Raw genomic sequence first — 22,478 nt, 5'->3', positions numbered from 1 at the left:
AATGCTATGATTTAAGATCCAGCTTTCTCTCTCTCTCTTTTTTTTTTTTTTGCAGTATCTGTGCTATATAATGTCCTCATTTATAATGCTTAGAAGTAAACCTGTGCTGTTCGCTACAGACATTTTACTTAGAACTTACTCAGAATCTGATCTTGGAGTTTGGAGCTTGTCAGAGGCGGTGAATTAAAACAACTGGCAGACTGAAGTTCCCCTGCACAGCCATAGACTAGCACTGCCTGAGCAACTACAAGAGCAGAACTGTTTTCCCAGTCTGTGCTGGGATGAGAAGCTCAGTTTCAATATCTTGCACAGTCCCTGACCTTTCTGCTAGACCCGTAACGAGGGTGCCAATTAGCTCATTTCTGATTTGACACATGTCCCTGCCACCAAGAGCTGTTTTCAGATTTTGTATCCATTACTGAGCAATCCTTGGACGGCAGCAAACATTACAGCCCAGACTGGAGCTGAATCAATGACGTCTAGTGTCTTCTCTCTGGCAGGCAGTAATAGCACTGTCAGCTGAGAAGCAGTAAAGAGCATGGTACTAGAATAGCTTTGTCAAGAACTTCAGACATGTAACTCATGGAAACCTCCTGTTCTACATTTCTTTCTGTCTGTTGGTATGATGTGATACTCTGACTGAACTCTGAAAGCATGGATTTCTCCAGGTTTGTGGGAAAAGAAACTATACTAGCCCAACTGATATCTTCCCTAGAAGAAGAATGCACTCAGCCTCTCTTCCTGGGATTTTAGACCCCATGTTTTTCCAACAGATACCTAGTTTTAGGATGCCTCATTTGGGATTCACTAATTTTCCTTCACCCATCAGATTCTTTTTCTATGTACACCGCTGCCAGGAGATCGGCTAGTGTTAGCTCAGCCTATCCAGGTATAAGATTTACCTAATTCAAAGGTGACATAACCTAAGACTTTGAGGATCAGTGGAATCTGCCTTCTTGAAAAAAATAAAAGATCAGGAAGAGGTTTTCCTCTCTTTTTACCTCCACCCTGTTTTATTCTGTAGTTTTACCAGTTACCTCCAGATAGCTGTGGAGCACATGGGATACATCAGGTTTGCGAGTTTGTAACAAGCACAGAAATGGAGACCTGAGGCTTGCTTACTTGGTTGCAAGAAAAAAAGTGAGCAAGGAACCAGCCCACTTACATCTGTGATTGCTTTCTTAGCTTTTTCCTCTGCATTCCGGCACTCCTGAATCGATTCCTCCACTTCGTTCTGCATCTGAGTAATGTCACCCTCCAGCTTCTTCTTTTGATTGATTAGGCTTGTGTTCTTTTGTTAATTTTCCCCCAAAGGAAAAGTGGAAAAGGAAGAGGAATGATTATTAGATACATAACTTCTCTAAGTACCACAGCAAACCCAGGCTTACTGATTTTTGCAGCCCCTGGATTACACAGAGCAATATTTGGGAAGGGAGACCCATGTATGTGGTAAGGACTGGGCTTTACTGTGTAGCTTAGTTTCAGATTGAGTGAGTATTAAAGGTATTCTCAAAGTTGTAAATATTTAGATTTTGAAAAAGCATAAAATAATAAACAAGAGGCTGAAATAGCAGAATGAATTAGGCTGTTCATCTTGGGAAACTAATGATCCGTAATCAGTTAGTCTAAGAGGTAATTGAAACAAAAATGCCATCTCATCAATGCGCTGCAGGAAGCATTACAAAACAGCCAGCCTGTAGCACATTTTCATTGCCTTCTGACAATTATTTGGTGAGAAGCAGTTTTGGTTTTGTAGCAAAAATGCAGGCAGGTCAAGATATACTATACTGTGACCCTGTAAAAACTGCAGTCTCTATTGTGACAGAGTGGTTAAACAAGCCCAAAGGCTTAGCGCCTTCTCTGAACTTTCTTCTCTTCTGATGGTCCCACATTAATGAAGGTTTATCATGTAGCAGAGAGGTCTTTGCTGGGGGGTGTTTCCTGCCCCGCACAATATATCTATTGAGAGAACTCAGACTCTGCAAGTTTCATTGCTGACTACCAAAACAGCTGTGCAATCGTCTGCACAAAAACGTCATGTGTGCTGGTTCTCCAAAGTAATGGCTCACTATCCAGGCCACGGCTTAGCTAAAGCAGGAAGCTGTGGTTTAACAGCACGAAGAAAGGAAATAAATCAATATACTCTTGTTACCTTCCATCATTATTTCTTCTGGGACTTATTTAGAGCAGTTGGGTGAATCAAATCCAGCTAACTTTATAGGAATGAGGTGGCATGTCTGCAGAGTGAGATATTTCCTCTCCCCTCTTTTTCTCCCTTAACAGAGGGTAAGGAAGCATGTGACTTATGATGGCCATGGGAAACAGAGTTCATGTCTGTACAGAGACTGGTCAGTGCTTAATCGACAAGACTCAATAAAACCCAATGAGGGAGAGAGTGCAGAGAAAGCAAACCTGGGTGTGAAGCAGGTTCACACGTTCAGTGGCCTCCAGCAGTTCATGCTCAGCCAGCTTCCTTGCCCGTTCAGTCTGGTCCAGCAAAGCCCTCAGCTCATCCAGCTCTGACTGGAGAAGAGTGTTCCTCCTGTCAGAGACTGCCAGCTGCTCCTTCAGATCTTCATTCACATGTCCTGAGTCATCCAGCTGCACCTGAAGCTCCTAGAACAAAGCAGCCATTTATTTTTATTTTTATTTCTTTTTTTTTTTTTAAATCAGCAGCACCATGCAACTCCATTTCCAGCCACTGTGCTTACAAGACAGAACCCCAGACTGTAGAGGTTGCATGGGGCTCACCTCAGGAGGTCTTTAAGAAGATAACTTAGAGAAAGGCTTCCTCCACACTATGAACTGTATAGCTTTTCTGGTATGTGGTGCAATGAGGAAAAACCTGAGTGTTCAAACTTGTCAGTGCTGGCAGTTCTGCCCAAGGCAGAAGCAGCTGCATAGGCATGAGAGAGACATGAGGCAGGTGGTGATTTAAGAGGTCTCTTAGCAAAGCTTTTTAGCTTTGCTTTTTTTCTTTTTTTTCTTTTTTTTTTAACTGTTACAAATGTTGAAACAGATGACAAAGCTGAATGTACACATGCTCCCTGTACTCCAGCCAACCTGACTTCCTCTCCACTTTTGAAGGACTTGCAAGTGTGCAAGAAAAGATTTTTGGTACCTCGAACTGTAGCTTTCTGCCCCTACAGGGGTTTTATGATTGGAGCTTGTATGCAAGTCTTTACTCTTTAAAGGAGTACCTTTATTTGTGTCTGCAGGACACGTGCAGACTTTGTTGCTTCTGCGGCATGCCTGTTAGCATGGCTGAGCTGGATTTCCATCTCATTGAGGTCCCCTTCCATCTTCTTCTTCAGCCGGATGGCTTCATTTCTGCTCCGGGATTCAGAATCAAGGGTGGACTGCAGTGAATCTATGGCACGCTGCTGATTTCTCCTGATTTTGGAACAATATAAAAGGGACATTAAAGGTAAAGGGAGTCATTTTCCTCCCTGTAGAAGAATGTAGAATCACACACAAGAATACTTTACTTTCTGAAAGTGTCTCATTTCTAGAAATACTAGTATATTTCTGAATGACATGTACAGTGCTGGTTAATAGTGTCTTACTGCCATCTAACTGGCTGCTGTGTTTCACACCCTCAGCTAACTCCTGATTTGTAAGCACCTATAGCATCCTTCTCCCCTGTTTCCTTTGGCAATATTACAGCAAAGAATTATCTCAGATCTCTTATGAGCTCAAGCAAGTGCAGTTTTGAACATAACAAGAAGCACTTAAAGCTTAGCAGTCACTTACCAAGATATTTACTGAGTCATTTAGCGGGATGTTTTACATCTCAGCCTTTTTATGAAGGCATTAGGGAAGAGGATTAATCAAACTGAAGGTAGATAGCCACATTCAAACTAATCACCCTATGCTCCCTCTATAGTAAATGGCACTTGTAAGGTACCATTTATCTCACCTTAAATTAGATATCTAAACACATATTTCCTATGTTTAATTAGAAGAGGAATAGTTCAGGAATAGAAATCTGCATTATGGACCTCTAAAATTAGAAGAGATTAAGCTCTCTCTAATTAACAGTTTAGTTCCCCTGAAAAGGTAGGTTAGTGTCAACATAAAGATGGAGACAGATATAGACAGACGCATATTTTTCCTGACTTTGTAACAGTTTGAACAGAGAGGCCTGAATTTTAGGCTCCAAAACCCATGATGGAAGTTTTGCCTTCTTCCAACTAGAAAGTAACTCAAAGCACGAAGTAAAACTCATGGAGTGAAAGTTATTTATCTCACTGCTGGCCAAGTTCTGCTGATAGTGTAGGAGTTCTGGGAAATTCACTGAGTCAACAAGGAAAACCTTGAGGGACTTTTCGCTTCAGCAAGACACTGAACTGTGCCCTAGATTCCTAAGGAGCAATGCAGCCAGTCTGCTGAACAATTAAGCAGTAAAACATTGATATCAAAGCTGAGACACAAAGCACTAATCAGGATGGCTTGTCTTGGGATTTCTGGAATACAGATATCTGCAGGACGTCAGAAGATATTCTGCGAAACATTGGCCAAAACACTGTTTATGAAACCGTGGACATGACAACATTTGTATCTGCAAAGGCCAAAGAGGACTTGGATTTCCTACTGCCCTGCCCTTTACCCTGTAAACAATGATGTGGTTCTTGGATTAACTCTGCAACACGGACAAATTCAACTCGAGTTTTCTGAAAGACTGAAGACAGACATGGCTAAAAATCTGGCCTATCATAGCATAATATTAAAAAAGCATAGCTCTTCAGACAAGAGTTTGTACAGGGAGGAGGAGGGGATGGACAAGGGACAAAAGACGTTGTGTTTCTGTTATCTAATTACTTTCCATTATTCCTTTTATCCCTTTCACCTGCAAGCTCTTCTCCTTTTATAGTCATACTTTCTGCATCTCTGCAATTCTCACTGCTTACCCGAAGGAGGTAAACATGATTGCAAGTGCCTCATCACAATCAGTGAGGCTACAGCTGCATAAATTAACCAAACGCAGGGTTAAAGATCGCCTTTAGATAGCACAGGTTTGAGCACCACTGATGTAGTTGTGGTGCTCTTGCCTGTGGTACCTTTGGGAGGCATCATCCTAGGGGATTAGGAGGAGGCACTAAGCTAGAGTCGCTTGGCTCCATATTACAGACACAAAGACTTGACGGCTTTTGGGTCTGCTCTATGACCCTGGTTGTGCCAGTCAATGTATGTTACTGCTGCTACATGATATGTATGATGGGTTTATGTGGACACTGGCAGTGACTGAACTGACAGGAAGATTTGAACTGTGAAACATTAGTGTGGTAGACAATCCTTTGGCAAATAACCAGAGCTGTTTTGGTTTCTGGCCCAGACAGCATCTCCTTTTTCCTGGCATAAGGACCTGTGGTACATTTGGCTGGCTTGGGCCTTGAGAAAATTTCTGATCTTTTGAGATTTCCCCCTTAATAGAACATGCTGCTTTCTGCACAGTACCTTATATTTTCCATTTCTTCATCCTTTTCTGACAGTTTCCTTTCAAAGTCTGCTTTAAGTTGGGAAAGTTCAAGTTGAAAACGAAGGGTCTTACTTTCTTCATGCTCCAGAGCTCCCTAAAACAGAAAGCACCAAAATCTTGCAGACCAGAAATTGCCATTTTTTCTTCACATCACTAGCTACTGCCCAAAGAGGATCCCTTTATACTTTTCTTCCTGTTCACAGCAGCACTGTTTCATCTCTGCCTGTCTCTAGGCAAGGACACGAGTCGCTTATATAGCAAAACAATGCGTTTATTTGCCTTTTAATGCAACTTGGCAGCTGGGAAACTGAGTAGCAAGCTCCTCAGAGTACCTGTTGTCAGACAGTCCTCAGCTCACACAAGAATACCTTATGCCTTGCTAGCATGGTTTTGTTATCAACAGACGCCCCCAGCTCTGCACCCCCCCTGCACAGGCACCCTCTGGAAATCCATGGGCTCTAAGGGATATGCAAAAGCTAAAACAAGGTTATTGTTGAGAGGCTGAGGAGGCCCACACATCCACTGGCACCTAAAGGTGTCTGCAAATCACAGAGTGCTGAACACCTCCAGTGTACACAGTCTCATTAGGCAGCATGGCTTTAAGGAAAGTAATGATAGAAATCAGCTCTATATGATTAAATACAAAACTATTTTCTCCCCTCTTTCCAATTAAAATGAAGGAAACTCTATGGAACCAGGGAGATTTGTTCCAATGTCTTTGTTCTTATATTTTTTCTCATATACTGAGGTCAAGAACTGAGGAATGTGACAAGAGTCTTTAGTTAAATAATGGGGCCTCTGACTTCCAGGTTTTACATAAACCAAGCTCAGTGGCTCACTGCTGCTCACATCAAACAGGGAAGGAAAGCAGAACTGAACACCATATATTTTAGAAGTGCTCTCTGAAGGGTAAAATCACATAGGCTTAGCTATATTTCCCTCAAGAGATGTTGGAAACAGAATGGAGTAACTGAAGACGAAGCTATACAAAAACATTGCTAATCTCTGGCTATCGTGCACCAGCTACAGGCCAATTGCATGAACACTTCACACCAAGGACCCCCAATGTATTAAGGAGAACAGCACACAGAAGTACCGTGTCACCAGTGGTGACTGCCAGAAACCCAAACTCATAAGGAAGGGGAAAAAAAAATCTGCATTAAACTATTTCTTTCGCAGATAAAGTAAGATACATCATCACTTTACTTTCATTAGTTTCTAATTTCCCTGAGCTTTAGGAAGGCATTCCACACAATTCATGAAAGTAAAGTGTGCCTGTTAGAGCCCTCAGGAACAGATGTATTCTTTCTAATGAGAGAAGTTTATTGATGGAGCATATAATCACCCTTCACATCTCAGAGCTGTGGAAAAAAGACATGCTATTTCCTCCGCTCTGATCATGACACCTGTTTATTTGGTCATGAAATCCCTGCAACGTATAAAGCATCCTGTAACAGACAAAAGAATTTGCACAGTATTTAAAGTATTAACAGATCCCAGTCACTGGATGATGTTCATTTTAGCAAACATTAGAGTAAATTCTAATGAAATGCAGTCTTTGCTAAAAATCCCTTGCTATGTGCTGTCTTGCTTCTAGCCAGCAACAACTACACCACTTCTTAGCTCTGCAATGCACCAAACTTTCAAAAAACTGACAACCTAACCCTTTAAATAAATAGCCAGGGTTTTCAGCTGGCCTGTCATAAATTCTGTATTACTGTTTCTTTCTTGGAAACTGGGATGGGGCATCCCTCTGGAATATATGCATGCTTGTCACTATACAAATTAATGCAGTCATGTTAAGTGTTTTTACCAAACTTCCCTGGGAGTCAAAAATTTTCTAAATGACCTATTTTCATTTGGTTTCAGAGACTGATACCTCTTTTTTTTTATTTTAGGCTGGCTGTGGTATGCAACACAATATCTGAGACCTTATTTAATTTATCAGGAGGTCTGGGTTTTTGTTCTCAAAGATCAGAAGTGGGGAATTTGCTGATGGAAACTAGATATTAGAAATATCTGATAAAATACTATAAGACCACCAATCTCAGCAATTCCCGTTTCCTCAAAGACTGGCAATACTCCAAGCTGAAGCAAGTGAGAAGGGCTGGATTTTCAGGAGGTGGGCAGAGGATTTCTGAGCTTCCTGAAAGAAAAAAAGAAAAAAGAATCCCCAGGACACCCCATTTGAAAGGACCTCCCTTTGATGGTCTTAGAACTGAAAGCTGCAATAGTCACCAGTGACTTGAAGACTTTGGCGAGCAAGCCTGGAGGAGCTGGGTGCAGAGAAGTTCCACTTGCTAACAGTCAAAACATTTGCTCTGTTGCTCAGAGGATAAGAAAGGAAGGAAAATCATGACAAAGACAGCCTTTCCCTTTCCTTTGAACTTTCTTTCCTTACCTCTGCTTCTTCTAGAGCCAGCTGAACTTCTGACTTTTCTTGTTCAACTTGTTTCTTGATTTTTTCTATTTCATGGAAGTTCTTGTTTCCTTCACTAATCTGATTGGTCAGATCAGAAATCTCCTCTGAAACAAAAAGGATGGATGGATTTAGCGATTCAAGTGTCCAAAACATACTATGATTCACAGAGCGTGACTACAGGACCTCTGTCTGAAATTACTACCTCAAGGGCTTGTCTATACACAAGCACTGCCTTACTTCAACTACGGCAGCTTTGTTTACCTGACCAACTTGAAAGTGCAGACTTTCCCGTAAATGCTTTTTTGTAGTGGTTATAGAGGTTCAGCTTTTGTCTGTGATTTGCAGGCAAAGAACACTGCTCTGTTTTGGGAGCTATCTAAGCTTTCTCCATTGCGCCTTTGTTATCTCTCTTGGTCCTCACCTGAGACTAGCACCTCTGCCAGTGGTGGTGGTGGGCTCACTTTCCATGCCCCTCCCATTGATGGGATCGATGAAAAAGGTGCTGGTTATAATTAGAAATTTACTTTTGATGATGTGAATTGCTCTTCATTGGTGTAAAGAGTGTGGGTTGTACTGCCAGTGAAAAGCTACTGAGACTTTTCTTAAAAAGCCTTCCTATATCCTTTAAATAAGAATTCATGTTTTAAACATAACTCTAGGCAACAAGTGTCAGATTGTACAGCTCTAATCAAATAGTAACAGCCAGGGCAATGAATCCCAAAGGACTGACACAGATCAAAAAACTGTTCAAAATCTGCTAATTAGAGCAGATTGAGTAGCACAAGGTATTGGTTACAAGAGAATGATCTGAAACTCTTTACTGAACAGTCAATTCCAGTTTGTTAAGTGATCTATTAGTATAGCCACTGTTAGCAACAATGCACTGTGCTTTGTACAGTGAAGTTCTGTACAGACTTGCTTGTTAGGCATGATAGAAAAGCCCCCAATGACTTCTTTACTCCTGTAGAGATACTCTACACCAAGCAAGGCTAAGCTTCATCGGCAGGTGAGTGAAGGGAAGCTTGCAGTCCTTTGGCTGTACCATTTTTTGTGATTAAAACCTTCATTGCCAGCATCAGGCAGTGCCTCCAAAAACATCTGAAATCTTGTCTCAGGGATGAGAGGAATTTCTTTCCCCAGAGCTGTTACAGGGCACCTGCAACCCTACAGCTGTCCTCAAGTGTGGTGCTCTCACACTGACCACTGAGCCTGAATGAAGCCTACCTTGGAGGTTCTTGTTTTCCCTTTTCAGTGTCTCCAGATGGTCCAGTGTCTCCTCATAAGCATTCTTCAACTTGAACAATTCAGTGCTGAGGCTACGGGCCTCCTTCTGGGAAGCCTCCAGCTCAGCCTGTGACTCTTCGTACTTCTGCTTCCAGTCATTGATGATCTTGTCAAATCCACGCTGTTTCTTGTCCAGGGAGGCAGCTGCCGAGTTGGCCTTTTCTAGGTCAATCATCATGTCTTCCAGCTCATTCTGCAGCCTATGCTTTGTCTTTTCCAGAGAAGAGCACTTGGCATTGGCTGCCTCAATTGCTTCCTCAGCTTCTTGAAGGCGAGCGGCAAGCTTTTTCCTACCAGGTGAGAAGAAACAGTACAGTGACTGAAAGGAACCACTGCCATGTTATCCAGCAAGACTGACACCAAAGCACTATCTCAATAATTTAGCTTCCAAAGGGGAAATGGGGCTTTTAGAGAGAGGAAACTGTGGTAGACAAAAAATTGCTTAAATTGTGAATGCTGACAAGCTGCAGCTGTGTGTGTGTGTGTGTGTGTGTGTGTGTGTGTGTGTGTGTGTCTGTGTGTGTGTCTGTGTGTGTCTGTGTATATCTGAATCTGAACTTCTGATCTCTCAAGTAGAAGCCTGCTACTTGCTATAGCTCCGACCAGTATGGTCTGGCTGTAAATTTTGATAACGCCTGGACTAAGCAGAAGTGGCATGTCCTGAATCCTCCAGCTAATAAAGAGACATGACCCAGAACCACTAATTAGGAGGCTGACCACGCATTGTGCTTTTGTACATAGTCTATTCAGATTGGGAAGACTGCAGCGTTGGGATTCTGCAAAGAAGAAGGGGTCCTGGAAAGAAAAAAAGGGGTCCAAGAAAGAAGATGAAGATGCTAGCTGGAGGAATTATCTTGGAAGTGGGCAAGGATCCTGCAGATCAGAAAGATGCATGGAGACAAATGCTGGGGGATGCTCGGAGACCTTGGCTAGTAACACCCAAGAGCAGTAACTGTGAGCAGCTGCACAGCATGAACTGAAATGAGTTTCTGACCTACTTTTCTAGTTCAGCAGTGATCTCCCTGCCGGGGAGGGAAGTTAAGACCTAGGGAATGTGCTGCTGGGCCAGGGGCAAAGCAAGTGAGTGTGTGAGATAATCAAGTAGAGTAAAAGCTTGATCTTGCTGGTACTTAACTAAACCTCAGTATCCAGATCCCCTACTGCGTGGACAGAGACTCAGCAGAAATGTTGACCCATTCAAGCAATGAAAGGAACAGAAAAAGGACATTCGTGAATGACATGAATGAGCCAGAAGGCCCTTTCCAACTGTATCGCCCTATTTCCTTATTGCCATAATAAGTCACACAGAGCTCAGTCCCCCCAACCAGGGACAGGATGAAGTCTGTGTAACCCACTTACTTGGCATCTTCCAGCTCCTCAGTTCTCTGAATGGCATCGGTCTCGTACTTTGTTCTCCACTGTGCCACTTCTGCGTTTCCCTTGGAGAGAGCCCGCTGCAGCTCTGCCTTGGCTTCTTGCTCCTCCTCATACTGCTCCCGCAAGAGATCACAGTCATGCCTAGCTGCTTGCAGGGCATGAGCCAGGGCATTCTTGGACTGCAGGGATAGAAAGGTCACAGCAAAACCTGAATAAACAGCCCCTAGGAATTCAAATGGAGACCAAAGTCTGTTTCTTTTTGCCTCTGGCCATGACATCCCTGACAAGTGAGGGTAAGAAGTGTATGAAATTACCTAAGAAAACCTCTCCTGGTGATGTGCTCAGCAATCTATCAAGACTGAAGATACTCGTAACACCTTTGAAGAAGCATCAAAACTTTTAAGATGCAAGATCTGAGATTTTGAGTATACTACTGAGTAAATTTTATTTACCACTTATGGACATTGATCACTCCAAGATTTTTCTCCTCCTGTGACTTGTCTCAGTCCGAGGCAGGAGTTTATAATCAGCATAATTACCAAGAAGCATTCTCACTCCCATATCTCATTTCAGCTTTTATCCAGGCTACAAATGAATGTGAACAGTTTTTCCCATTCCATCTCAACCAATGGGACACAGTCAAAGCATTACCTTGGTTTCCTCTTCTAGCTGTCTCCTAAGTTCTTCAATCTGTTGTGTGAATGATGTTTTCCCCCGGGACAGCTGACTTATCAGTGACTCCTTCTCTTCCAGCTGTCTTATAAACTCACCTGCCAAGGGATTTAACCAAAAAAAAGTAAGAACAGGAAGTGGCACACTCCTACTGAAAAAAAAGCAAAGTCCCAGTTATCCAATTCTGCTGAGCAAAGGAACCAATAGTAATTGTGGCTGACCTTGTGAGCTTTCCTCCAAACTTGTAACCATCACACGCTCCACTAGGATAGTTTTCCTTATTTTTTTCTTTTATTTGTACTGCCATTAGCTAAGCTCATTAATTTTAGTTCAGCTCATGGATCAGCCTAGACCAATGCCTACTTTCATGTGTGGTTGCAGCTGATTTTGTTCATACTTTTCTACGCTATTTTATATTGCTTTTCCACAGATGACTTTTCAGAGGGCTCCAAAGCAACCTGAGAACCTCACAATTGACAGTGTACAGAACAGAGGGATACATAAGAAAAGATATTTACAAGAATGGCATCACTGCAGGGTGGAAACCACAGCCTTATAGGAGTAGAAAGAACTAACTATAAAATAGGAAATGAAATATATGCATCTTGAAAATACACAGAAAGTTAGTCTAGCAGAACAGTGAAATCTGATGAGGATGCAGAAATCAAATAGTTCTACTCTGGTTAAAAAAGTAGCAAGCGCTTAGAGCATATGGGGTATTTTTGGTTTGGTGTGAATGCCTTCTAGAGTGCAATGCTCAAGTTGACACTTGAAAAGATAGTATTCACACAGACAACAGTGCTATACCAACTCCTTAGTCTTCCCTCTAGCATTGCTAAACAGATGTGGTGTAACATTGTTCCTGAAACTGGGTGCTTAGCCAGCGCATCCATTTCAGTTCATGAAATGGTAGTACAGCATGCTGGTAAGTATGGTTATAGGTTGTTTTTTTTTAAGCCAGTCCAAGGCAAGGTTCCCCTCTCCAAGGTTATAAGAATGTTGAAGACAGACAAGTAAAAAGACACTGAGCTACAGCTCCATTCAGCAATCCTAATCCAGCCACCTTCAAAGCAGATGTCATCACGTAATACATCACACTGACATTGAGACACATTTGATATACTGTTTTCCAGTAACTTATTGGGGCTGAACTTTCACATACCATTCTCACTCTGAAGTTTTGTCTTTTGGGTAGTGAGATCATTCATAAGGCGAGTCATTTCCTCCAGTTTAGTTTTTGTCTCGTTCAAATGATCTTCATAAGTCCGACAAAGTTTCTCTGCATTTGCCTAACAGGAATCAGAAGAAAACATGTACCAAGCTGTAGCTTTCCAAAGCCGAGAGGAAAAGTCATCTTTTATTTGCCTTTCAGGGAAATGACAGATAACAAAGACACAAATACCATTTTCATCACCAGCAAATAAGGTATTATAAGGTAGAGGATAAGACCTACTCTTCTTAAGCGTTAGAGCAAGAACACTTATATCATGTTCTGTTGACAACCTGGTTTAAGGAAGAATTTTACCTAGTAAGTACTACTCTTCCATTTGCCACTGGAGCAAGACAACAGTGAAAAGCATCTTCGAGAAACTCTGAGTGAGTAGAATTTGAGTAAAGAATTTGGGATATAGTTCAGCTTTAAAAGTGACTGAGAAGAAATGATTTCCCCCCCGCCCCATCCCATCCCAGATGTGTGTCTGTACACGTGTGCTTAATGTTTTTCAAGATCAAGCTCATGAAAGGCAGAGGCTACAGGGGAACATCGACATCCTTTGTTCTTAGTGTGTTTTTTGTCAGTACCTCTTAAAGCACTTCACAAAGCAGATCAAAATCTTGTCACTGTTTTGAAGATGGGACACTGGAGTCAAGAGAGGAAAACCTGCCTGCTGTCACCTAGGAGGACAGCAGCAAAGCAGGAAATAGAAGCCCCGTGAATAGCGACCCAGGCCAGGGGTCTCCCCATTATGTCACCCTGCCCCATTTGTTTTCCTGTGACTGGGTTCTGAACTGAAGTATCAGAGTGAAAAGGTTCCACAAGAATGTCAAAAGCAATCACATGCCCATGAAATTCAGGCATAAGCCTCCCTCTTAATTGCTAGATGGGGAAATCACCTCCAATGAAAATTGCTTTACTGATTCTGGTTTAATTGCCATTTATCATAAATTAAGTTTGATGACAACTTTCTAACGCTCAGAATGCTGAAATCTGTTTTCTTCCATTTTATTGGAAGGACTTTTTGGAGTGCTCTGAATGCTACCAAGACTATCTATGCAGGAAACAAAATCCACAATTCATCCATAGGAAGTAAAAACACATGCAATGGTTCTGCAAGCTTTTGCTTGCCCTCCTTGCTAACATGACTCCAACCTGTGAACTATGGGCAGGATTGAGAGGACCTTGTTGGAGATGGGAGATGTCCAGCTTTGCATGGCATCCCCTCTGTCATCACTAGGCTGGGGGAGCACAGTTTAAGTGATATAGTTGTGTGCTTTGAAATATGCGGATGTAATATGGAGATGACTGGGTCTTGGGATGCTCTATATATTTTAGACAGACCAGCTCAATTGCCATCCCATCTCCAGGTAATGAGGGTTATAGCACCTTCTGGGAAGGGGTGACGCTGTACAGACAAGCCCCCCCAGATTGCAAGGCACTGCCTTCTGAAACACTCCAGCCCTACCAGGTGTCCGGGGAAACCTTCAGACCAGCCTTGGCTACATGTGACCTTTGCGGGGTAGGGAAACCTCAGGCCGCTTACTTTTCCCTTGACCATCTGCTCCATGTTGGATGATAGATCATCCACTTCCATCTTCAGCTCGCTCTTCTCTTTCTCCAGTTTCTGCTTGACCCGCTGCAGGTTGTCCAGTTGCTCCCCCATCTCAGCCACGCTGTCTGCATGCTTCTTCCTCAGGGTGGCAGCTGTGGCTTCATAGTGAAGCGTGGCCTCCTCGAGGTCCCGCCGCAGCTTCAGGAACTCTGCCTCACGTTTCTTGTTCATCTCTAGCTGAGCAGCAGTGGCTCCCCCAGCCTCCTCAAGTCGCTCACTTAATTCCTCCAGCTCTCGGGCCAAATCTGATCTCTGTTTTTCCACCTTGGCTCGAGCAGCTCTTTCCGCTTCCAACTCCTCTTCTAGTTCTTCTATACGAGCCTATCAAAGAGACACAAGTACCTTTGTGTTACCTCCATAATGATTCCTACCTGAAGACCTTGAAGCACCTAACAAATAGTCGAATCCACTGCCAGCCCACACCTTACAACTTATGAACAGATACTAAGGCACAGCAGTTAAAGGACTTGCCTAATTATGCCAATAAATCAGATTCTGAGTTGGAGTAAGACTGATGAGTTGCAGCTTTCTCAGTAGATATTTTCTCCTACAAGCTGTAGTTCAAGATATTTAGGTCAAGAACATAAAAGAGGTTACTTGTAGCAGGAGGGAGGAGTAGCAATTAATTGTAATTGAAGGGGACTGTAAGAGTTCTCCTTGCTCCCATTTTAATAGCTATGTGACAGAAGTAACCTCACTGTAGGAGTTTTAAGGTGAGGATTTCAAATACAGCATTATGTAGAATTGCATGAATAATGGATATATTGCACTGGGGGTAGTCTTTTTTTGAAAAAGTTATTTTGACCAACCAATGCTCCATATTCAAATTATCAGAATGTTCTTTATTTCCACTTTAATTGTAGGTCATTTTTAACATAGAAACTATAATAAAATTAGAAGCTGATGTTTTTTGTCAAACATTTTGTTTGGACTGCTCTGACTGTATTTGGCCTTTTCATTTCTGTTGAAAATGTCATGTGCATTTGAGTCCCTTCCTTAAATTTCAAATTCATGCCTATCACTGCTAAACTCCTCCCCTGCACTCCCCTTGCCCCCAGCTTCATGGTTTGGAACAACATGTTATTTGCTTAAAAACAAGATGCCATAGCCTTCCTGCCTCACTTGAAACCACTAGCATTCAGCAGTCATTGGTGGGAAGGAACCACTACAGAGCGAGCATCCTGAGGGAAACAGGAATCAGTCTGGGCAGCTACTGAGTTGCACCACTTTGGGTCTCAAAGCTAACTAACTGGACTGCAGCTACCTGTGAAAATCTGCGCAAAGCACTTCAGTGGGGCACAGAAAGAGACTCCCTCTTAGGTGCAAAAAAATGGGAGAGGCAAGCTGACCTGAAGCTCCTTGATCTTCTTTTGGAGCTGCAACACTATAGCTTGTTCATCTTCTATCTTGGAATTCAGCTGGCTCACTTCAAATTCTTTCCTGCCAAGGAAAGGAAAAACCCACTTTGACAATTTGCCCTGTAGCTCAAACAAAGTTAGGTTAATGCAATTTTTTAAAGAGTTGTTCAATAAAACTCCTAACATATCTAAGCAGAAATTGAAAGAGCAAACCTCATGTACTGCTACATGTATAAAAACACGTCTTCCTCTGAATAGTGCTAAGCTAAGACCCTGGATGCATTTGTGTGATTATATTCTGTGGTTCTTTATGTCTTACACAAGTAATGTTATTTTCAGAATCAGTGGAAAAAATACTTTTAAAATACTTTTAAGAGAGTGAGGTCTTTCAACAACACAGTCATAGCTTGTTAGGATGATTTTAGGGACTTCAGCTTTCTCCTCTAAGCAACGAAAAACATAAGTATATATTTTTTAATGTTGATAAGTATAATCAGTTCTAATATTTCAGGTATAATGTGCACCAGTAACAAAGCAACTTTCCCTCCCTCCTTGACTATACACTCTCTCCTTTGAGATGGAATTTCCTTTTAGCCACATCAGAGCAGAATGATGCACCTGAAGTGACAGTGGTAACTGTGCTGCTTTATTTTGTACAACAGAAAAGGTCTCTTACTTCTTCAGCTTTTCTTCCATCTGCAGCTTATCATTCTCCAAGTCCATGACACTTTCTTGGGTCAGCTTCAAATCCCCTTCCAGTTTGCGTTTTGCCCTTTCCAGATCCATCCTCACTTTCTTCTCTTGTTCAAGTGAGCCCTCAAGCTTTAGAAATGAAGTCATTTCTTAAATATATTGAGCACAGATGGTTTACAACAGCCAGAAGCATACTAGGCCCAGCTTTGTGCTGAGCTCTTGCAAGTGCTGTAGCAGAAGCACGTAAGTACAAGAGTCCGATTTTACATTTTTTGTTTTCTTGTAGCCAATGGCCTGTACAAAGAACATATGAGCTAAAGAAATATAACATAAGGGCTACTCCATGATTTATGACAGTGCAAGTATTACAGTTCTCTTGGTAGCAGAGCTCTGTTTGACTACATGCCAATTACAGTGAAAATGCAACTGAGTAGTGGATTTTCCCTCATTATTGCACTCCTTTCAAAGGCTTAACTACAGGGAGAAGTTTTTACACAGTTGCTGTAATTATACTTTTTTTTTTTCCAGACAGTATTACATGGACTGTATTTATACATCCTTGATCATTTACAAAAGGACAGAAATACATTTCAAAGCTTTGTGACATTTCAGACTCATGAAAACTGTAAATGGTGTACAAACAAGCCTGGAGAAAAATTAAGGCAGAGCCAGCTTACATCATCCACTTGTTGTTCCAGTTTCAGTTTAGCTTTGCTCAGTGTGTTGACCTTGTCCTCCTCTGCTTGTAGGTCATCCAGAACTTGCTGGTGAGCTTCCTGCAAGGACTTCTTCTCCTTAGTAAGTTTGCTGATGTTCTCGTCAAGAGTTGCCATTTCTTCTGTCAGATTTTTGACCTGTGTGAGAGAGGAAGCAGTGATGGATGTATTTGTAAGACTTTGGAGTGACAGGTTATCATAAAGCTTAAAGGACTGCCTATACTGAATGTGTATGCAGGAAAAGGGTTGAAGGAAAGGGGATTTTTTTTCTTCCCCCGTTTTTGGCATTTTGAGTGAAACTGCCGTCAAGGGAGCCAGGAAGTGCCAATTCTTCTTGCGGGTGTTTTTCTTTGAAATGCACTAAATTCTTTTCAATTGCAGCACAACTCACTTCCAAAAAAGAGAAACTCAGGCTCAAACTTAAAAATTTTCCTTCATAAAGTCAAAGACAAATGACTCTGTATATACTCTGACCCTGCAGCACGGCCTGAATGAAGCAGTCAGAAGACTGGTAGCTCTTGTCATTGAGGCAATCCATCCCCAGTCTCTTTTGAAAACATATCCTCAAGTTCTAAAAGTACCTTATTTTCAGTAGCGTGCTTCTCTTTCTCTACTTTTGCAAGTGTTATTTCAAGATCATCAATATCTTTCTTGAGTTCAGAGCACTCATCTTCCAATTTTCTCTTCTTAGAAGTCAGCTCAGAATTCATCTCTTCCTCATCCTCAACCCGCTCTGTCAGTTCTTTGACTTTGGCCTCCAGCTGAATCTTAGATTTAATCAACAAGTCACATCGTTCCTCTGCATCTGCCAGAGTGTCTTGCTCCTGGTGTGGCACAAGGAAGAGGACAGCCATGACTGCCTGACCTTTTTTCTTCCTCACTTGTCCCCTATCCTGTAAGTGGTCACAAAGCCTGACCCAACACTTCACAGCAGCATAAGGAACAACTCCTACTCATAACTTCAAAAGGCAAGAGCAACAATTAATGGAGCAGGATGAGTGGTGAGCATGACAAATCATGCATGCCCCTGTAAGAACACTTCTGTATTTAATTGCCATGGACATTGACCAGGACAAAGCCCTGTAAGATTTGCATCATTAGCCCACCTGGTTATTTCCTAGGACATAAGAATTTCTATTTGCTGTAAGCTTTTGGCAATATTCTGACAAGACCAACAGCTTATCTGCATTGACTTTGCACTAATTCCCTGGTTTGTAAGCCTCTGAGTTTGAAAGAACATCTAACAATTATGCAAACCAAATTAGCTTTGCCTACTCACGGCTTGGAGCTGGAGAAGCAAATCATTCTTCTCCTGAACCAAAGAGACTTGCTTTTCTTCAAGTTCCTTTCTCCTGGCTTCAGATTTTTCCAGAGCCTCCTTCAGTTTCAAGAACTCTTCCTTCATATTGGCCATCTCCTTTTCAGTTTCTGCAGACTTCAGAAGAGGTTTGATCTTAAAGAAAAGCTTCATCCAGGGCCAATTCTTCACAGCCATAAAAGCACGGATATTCCACTGAATTACAAGAAGAGCATCCCTGGTTTAAGAAGAAAATAAACAAAATCCCCTAAAGCTTAGCCTGAATTGAGAAAGTGAGGTTTTTTTTTTTCATCCTCAGCCACCTTTACTGCTCTGTTTTCAGTAATATTAGAAATTGTACTAGGTTCTAAAATACGCAAGAAAGTTCCTCCATATCCATAGGAAGAATTTCCAAATCTGATTTTTATGAGAGTGGTGGGCAACTAATACATGGTTGCTATTATTTTTATCATATGTCCATGTTAAACCTTTAATTCAGGATTAGCAAGCATCTTAAGTGCTGTAATAATGGCTCTATTCAACATATAATTAAATCATAATGACCATTATCTGCTAAGACTTAAGAGGGTACCTTCATACCTGCGCTCTACTATCTTCTGAAACTCAATTCGCATCAGTCTGCCACGCGCTCTTGCTTGGATCATCGTTAAGATCTTTGCAAGTCTCTCATCCCTCATTTCTTCTAGATGACCCAAGAGACCAGCCTTGAAGAACACCTGACAGGTGCACAGATGTTATTTGACCATAAAGAATTATTTTATTTGACAGTACATCAGCAGTTACACAGACTTTATTGCAATTGCCCAGAAGAGTGGTATTTTTACTGGCACATTTATAAAGCAGAAGAAAATAGATGGCCCAATACTACTTGCATCAGGGACTGCATTGTACAGTTTCCCAACTGTTTTAAAACTGGGTCTCATCTTCTCAGTTTTGAGCAGGCCAGGCTATCCTATTGCCACATTACACAATACCTTTCAACTGTGGCAGGGTTCAAACCAGGTCAACTGAACCACAGCTCCCAGCTCGCAGATCCCTGTGAATGAGATCATGTCATAATTGCACATGGCCTCATTTCAAAAGCTGCAGTTGATCTTGTGGTCCATGTATGTTTGAGCCTATCTATACTACATAAGCTGTTGTTTTACTGGGGGACATGGACGATCAGCTGCTCCTTTGTTTGCTTGTAGTGCTGCTGCAATAAAAGCTTTGTGGGAGCTTAAGCTCGAGAAACACAATTCCTCTAGCACAGCTTAAAATTTAGTATCAATTTGCTGCTATATTGCTGGCTCCTTGTATTATTAACTGTTCACTACCACCACTAGAAATTTCATAATGTCCTATTCTGCACATTACATTCATCTCCTTCCTCTTTACATAGTCATTGATGGACTCTTCTGGTTACCTTGGTGTGTCCAAAACGATACTGGTTATGGTCAATATCTAAAGATGACAGCAATTTTTCAGAAGCTTTTCTGCTATCCACAAATTTATCCTCTGGGATTGCACCTGGATTCAGAATGCGGTACCTGTTAATAACAGATTAACAATGAATAAAACTGGCCTAGATTCTGCTTTATTCAAAACTAAAAATATCACCTAGAGTAATTTCCTACATCATATCTACACAGACACAAGCAAGAGCAGAATTCTGCCTTCCATGTTCAGACAATCTGTATGGAAAATAAACTGGAATGGAATAAAATACCTCAAATAAAAAAGAGAAGACGTGCTTTGTTTATTTTGACTGATAGGGTAGGACAGGAGACAACACAGCTTGGCATTACCTTTGTTTGAAGTCAGCGTAAAGCACCCTGTTTGGGAAACCCTTTCGGCAAATGCGGATGCCTTCCAGAACACCATTACAGCGGAGCTGATGCAAGACAAGGAAAGCATCCATTTCACCTACGGGGAAAAACAAAGCTAAACTAAATGGGGATCTTCCATAGCGCTAATCTTCATCTCGTTGAGGGAATTAGAAAATGTAAGGTGTCATCTCCTAAAAAAGCAACTCTATTTGATAAGGTGGACAACACAGACAGTATTTAAGTACAGTCTGGTGACTTGGAAGTAAATATTGAAATGACATTTTAAGATTGCTGTGTTTTCCATACCTGGAGTTTTTGTTTCATTGGGGATAATGCATCGTACAAAGTGAGGGGCTGTAGATCTTAGGTTAGTCATCAGCTTATTTAAATTTTCCTAGAAAACACATATTAAAAACACAATTAGCTTTAATGCTTCAGTGGAATTCCAATTATTCATTTCTTTGATTTGTTGGCAGTTAAGTTTAAGGTCATCTCCCTGAACAGTCCCAACAAAACGATAAGCTTAGCAAAATCATTACAGAGAAATGTGTTCAAATAAACCAAATATTAGTCAACTCTATTTTAGGAATCCACATCAGTTTTAGCAAAGTCCTAAAGAGACAGGTGTTTTACTCACAATCCCGGACATCAGAACCAATATGACCAGCAAGCAAGATGCAATGTCATCCTGCAGACCATTTCTGTAAAGCTATGCTTTTATACCTTTTTCTCTTACACTAACTGAAAGTCTCTTACACTAACTAAAGGACATATTATTCATGTAGTGGTGTGTGATAATGTATTGATATATTGATGACTAACTTCATTAACACACGTTGCTGACATCAAATCTTGTTTAATCATAAAATTCCATAGTGAGCATTAGGACTCCCTCTTCCCACTGCACTATCTCAATTAGGTTTTTGTCCCATCTTGTCTGAACTATGACTTCATACCATCTACTATGAGTATTAAGTTCCTTTCACCTAGTGAAACTCTGATTTGAACTGCATTTTTGCCTTGTGACTTCCTCGCCCAGTGAAGATAAATCAGCTTTCCCATTTGTTCTTCATAAAAGCTAGGTTTTTGTCCTCCTGTCCCAACATTTTCCTTTTATTGATCTTAATCAGACATCTTCCAGACAGGCAGCAAACAGCTTAGAGGAAATCAAGCGTTCAGTCCCTGCCAGTGATCACCAAACTCTGTGAAATGTCTTTTGTCTAGTATGTGGAAAATAGAGAAGATTCAAGGTGGAATATGATGTCATCAGCAGACTGTTCAAACTGAAAATTTCTCATATGTTAGCCAGAATCATAAATGAAACAACAGGAGCTGGGTACTTAGCAGCTCCTTGTGTCCTGGAAAATGGGTTTCTATTTACGGATTATTAAACCGTTGTCTACAAACACTTTCTTCAGCTATCTTCACACTTCTTCAGCTGTATCTACACGGGCAAGATACAGGTCTCAATTTCCAGTGATTTCACTTCATGAGGAGTAACTCCTAACAAGATAAAATGACATAACTAGGGGAAGACAACTATCTCCTTCCTCACCTGAACTTTAGCTACATTACAGCTTCCTCAGTGTTACCCTGTAAGAAATTTCAGTAATGGCAAATATAGCTCCATTTTTCCCCAGAAACGACACAAGTGACAGCTCCCACCAGGAGTGCATTCCAGTCCTAGAAGGATGGAATTACTCAGGGGAAAAAAAGAAGGGTTATTCTCCACTGCATTCTACGACTTTTGTTTTCCATGGTTACTCTAATTTTAGGATCCAGTTACAAACAGTAAGCAAACAAGGACTAGCAAACAACTTGTAAACACTTCCAGTTCCAAAGACATGCATGAAGCAACAAGCCACAAAATAAAAGTAGTTCACAAAATTTGTGATACTTTCTCAAATATAATACAAATCCCATATTCTACTGAATACTCAAAGAAGAGAAAACCAAACAGCCCATCACACATGCAGTTTTAATAACAATTTACTCATTTAGTCAAGGCCAGTATCCCAGGCCCAGAATGAAAATCTGTTATGAGATTTCGATTTCATTTAGGACAGTCCTTAACATTCCTCTTCAGTGTATTGAGTCTTAACTCAAACTAGGAGGTGGGGTGGGAGAAACAAACCTTGTGTAGCGAGGACACTGTTTGAAAAGAAGCACCTTTCTTGCGTTTCTTTTCTCCGCCCTGATCAGCTAAGAAGAAAAATGAAATAAAAAGTCACATTTTTTATCTTAATGTGGGGTGCAAGGCATGGCAGAGGAGACAGACAAACCTTTCCAAAAGCACAACTTCATTTGAAAGAAAGGCATAGCAAATGACTTGCATGGCTGTGATTGCTCAAATATTATACAAAAATTTCTGAACTTGTGTTATATATCACAAGTTTGCCGTTCTCTGTCCATACTCATGTTTTTTGTCAAAGACTACTGTAAGCTTTCTGGATTACATTTTCATTTCAGATCCAAACAACGTCACTCATTATGCAGAAAGTCCATAAATATGAATAAGGCAAA

General features: G+C 41.3%; 1 protein-coding gene across 1 annotated transcript in view; it reads right to left on the bottom strand.

The window, feature by feature from the left end:
* Window positions 1-22,478, bottom strand: part of MYH15 (myosin heavy chain 15) — a 47,935-nt gene that overhangs the window by 5,321 nt on the left and 20,136 nt on the right. The window contains exons 18-37 of the mRNA XM_013950028.2: window positions 22,090-22,157; window positions 20,262-20,349; window positions 19,935-20,052; window positions 19,553-19,676; window positions 18,727-18,863; window positions 18,109-18,364; window positions 17,411-17,653; window positions 16,791-16,967; window positions 16,097-16,242; window positions 15,412-15,502; window positions 13,994-14,383; window positions 12,397-12,523; window positions 11,214-11,332; window positions 10,545-10,741; window positions 9,126-9,475; window positions 7,881-8,005; window positions 5,458-5,573; window positions 3,201-3,393; window positions 2,413-2,616; window positions 1,166-1,291 (exon numbers count right to left, since the gene is read on the bottom strand). Coding sequence (XP_013805482.1) covers window positions 1,166-1,291; window positions 2,413-2,616; window positions 3,201-3,393; window positions 5,458-5,573; window positions 7,881-8,005; window positions 9,126-9,475; window positions 10,545-10,741; window positions 11,214-11,332; window positions 12,397-12,523; window positions 13,994-14,383; window positions 15,412-15,502; window positions 16,097-16,242; window positions 16,791-16,967; window positions 17,411-17,653; window positions 18,109-18,364; window positions 18,727-18,863; window positions 19,553-19,676; window positions 19,935-20,052; window positions 20,262-20,349; window positions 22,090-22,157 — 3,395 coding nt within the window. The remainder of the gene's footprint in view (window positions 1-1,165; window positions 1,292-2,412; window positions 2,617-3,200; window positions 3,394-5,457; window positions 5,574-7,880; window positions 8,006-9,125; window positions 9,476-10,544; window positions 10,742-11,213; window positions 11,333-12,396; window positions 12,524-13,993; window positions 14,384-15,411; window positions 15,503-16,096; window positions 16,243-16,790; window positions 16,968-17,410; window positions 17,654-18,108; window positions 18,365-18,726; window positions 18,864-19,552; window positions 19,677-19,934; window positions 20,053-20,261; window positions 20,350-22,089; window positions 22,158-22,478) is intronic.

Source organism: Apteryx mantelli, chromosome 1, assembly GCF_036417845.1.
Source record: "Apteryx mantelli isolate bAptMan1 chromosome 1, bAptMan1.hap1, whole genome shotgun sequence".
NCBI lineage: Eukaryota > Metazoa > Chordata > Aves > Apterygiformes > Apterygidae > Apteryx > Apteryx mantelli.
This window is presented reverse-complemented; position numbering and strand designations above follow the sequence as displayed.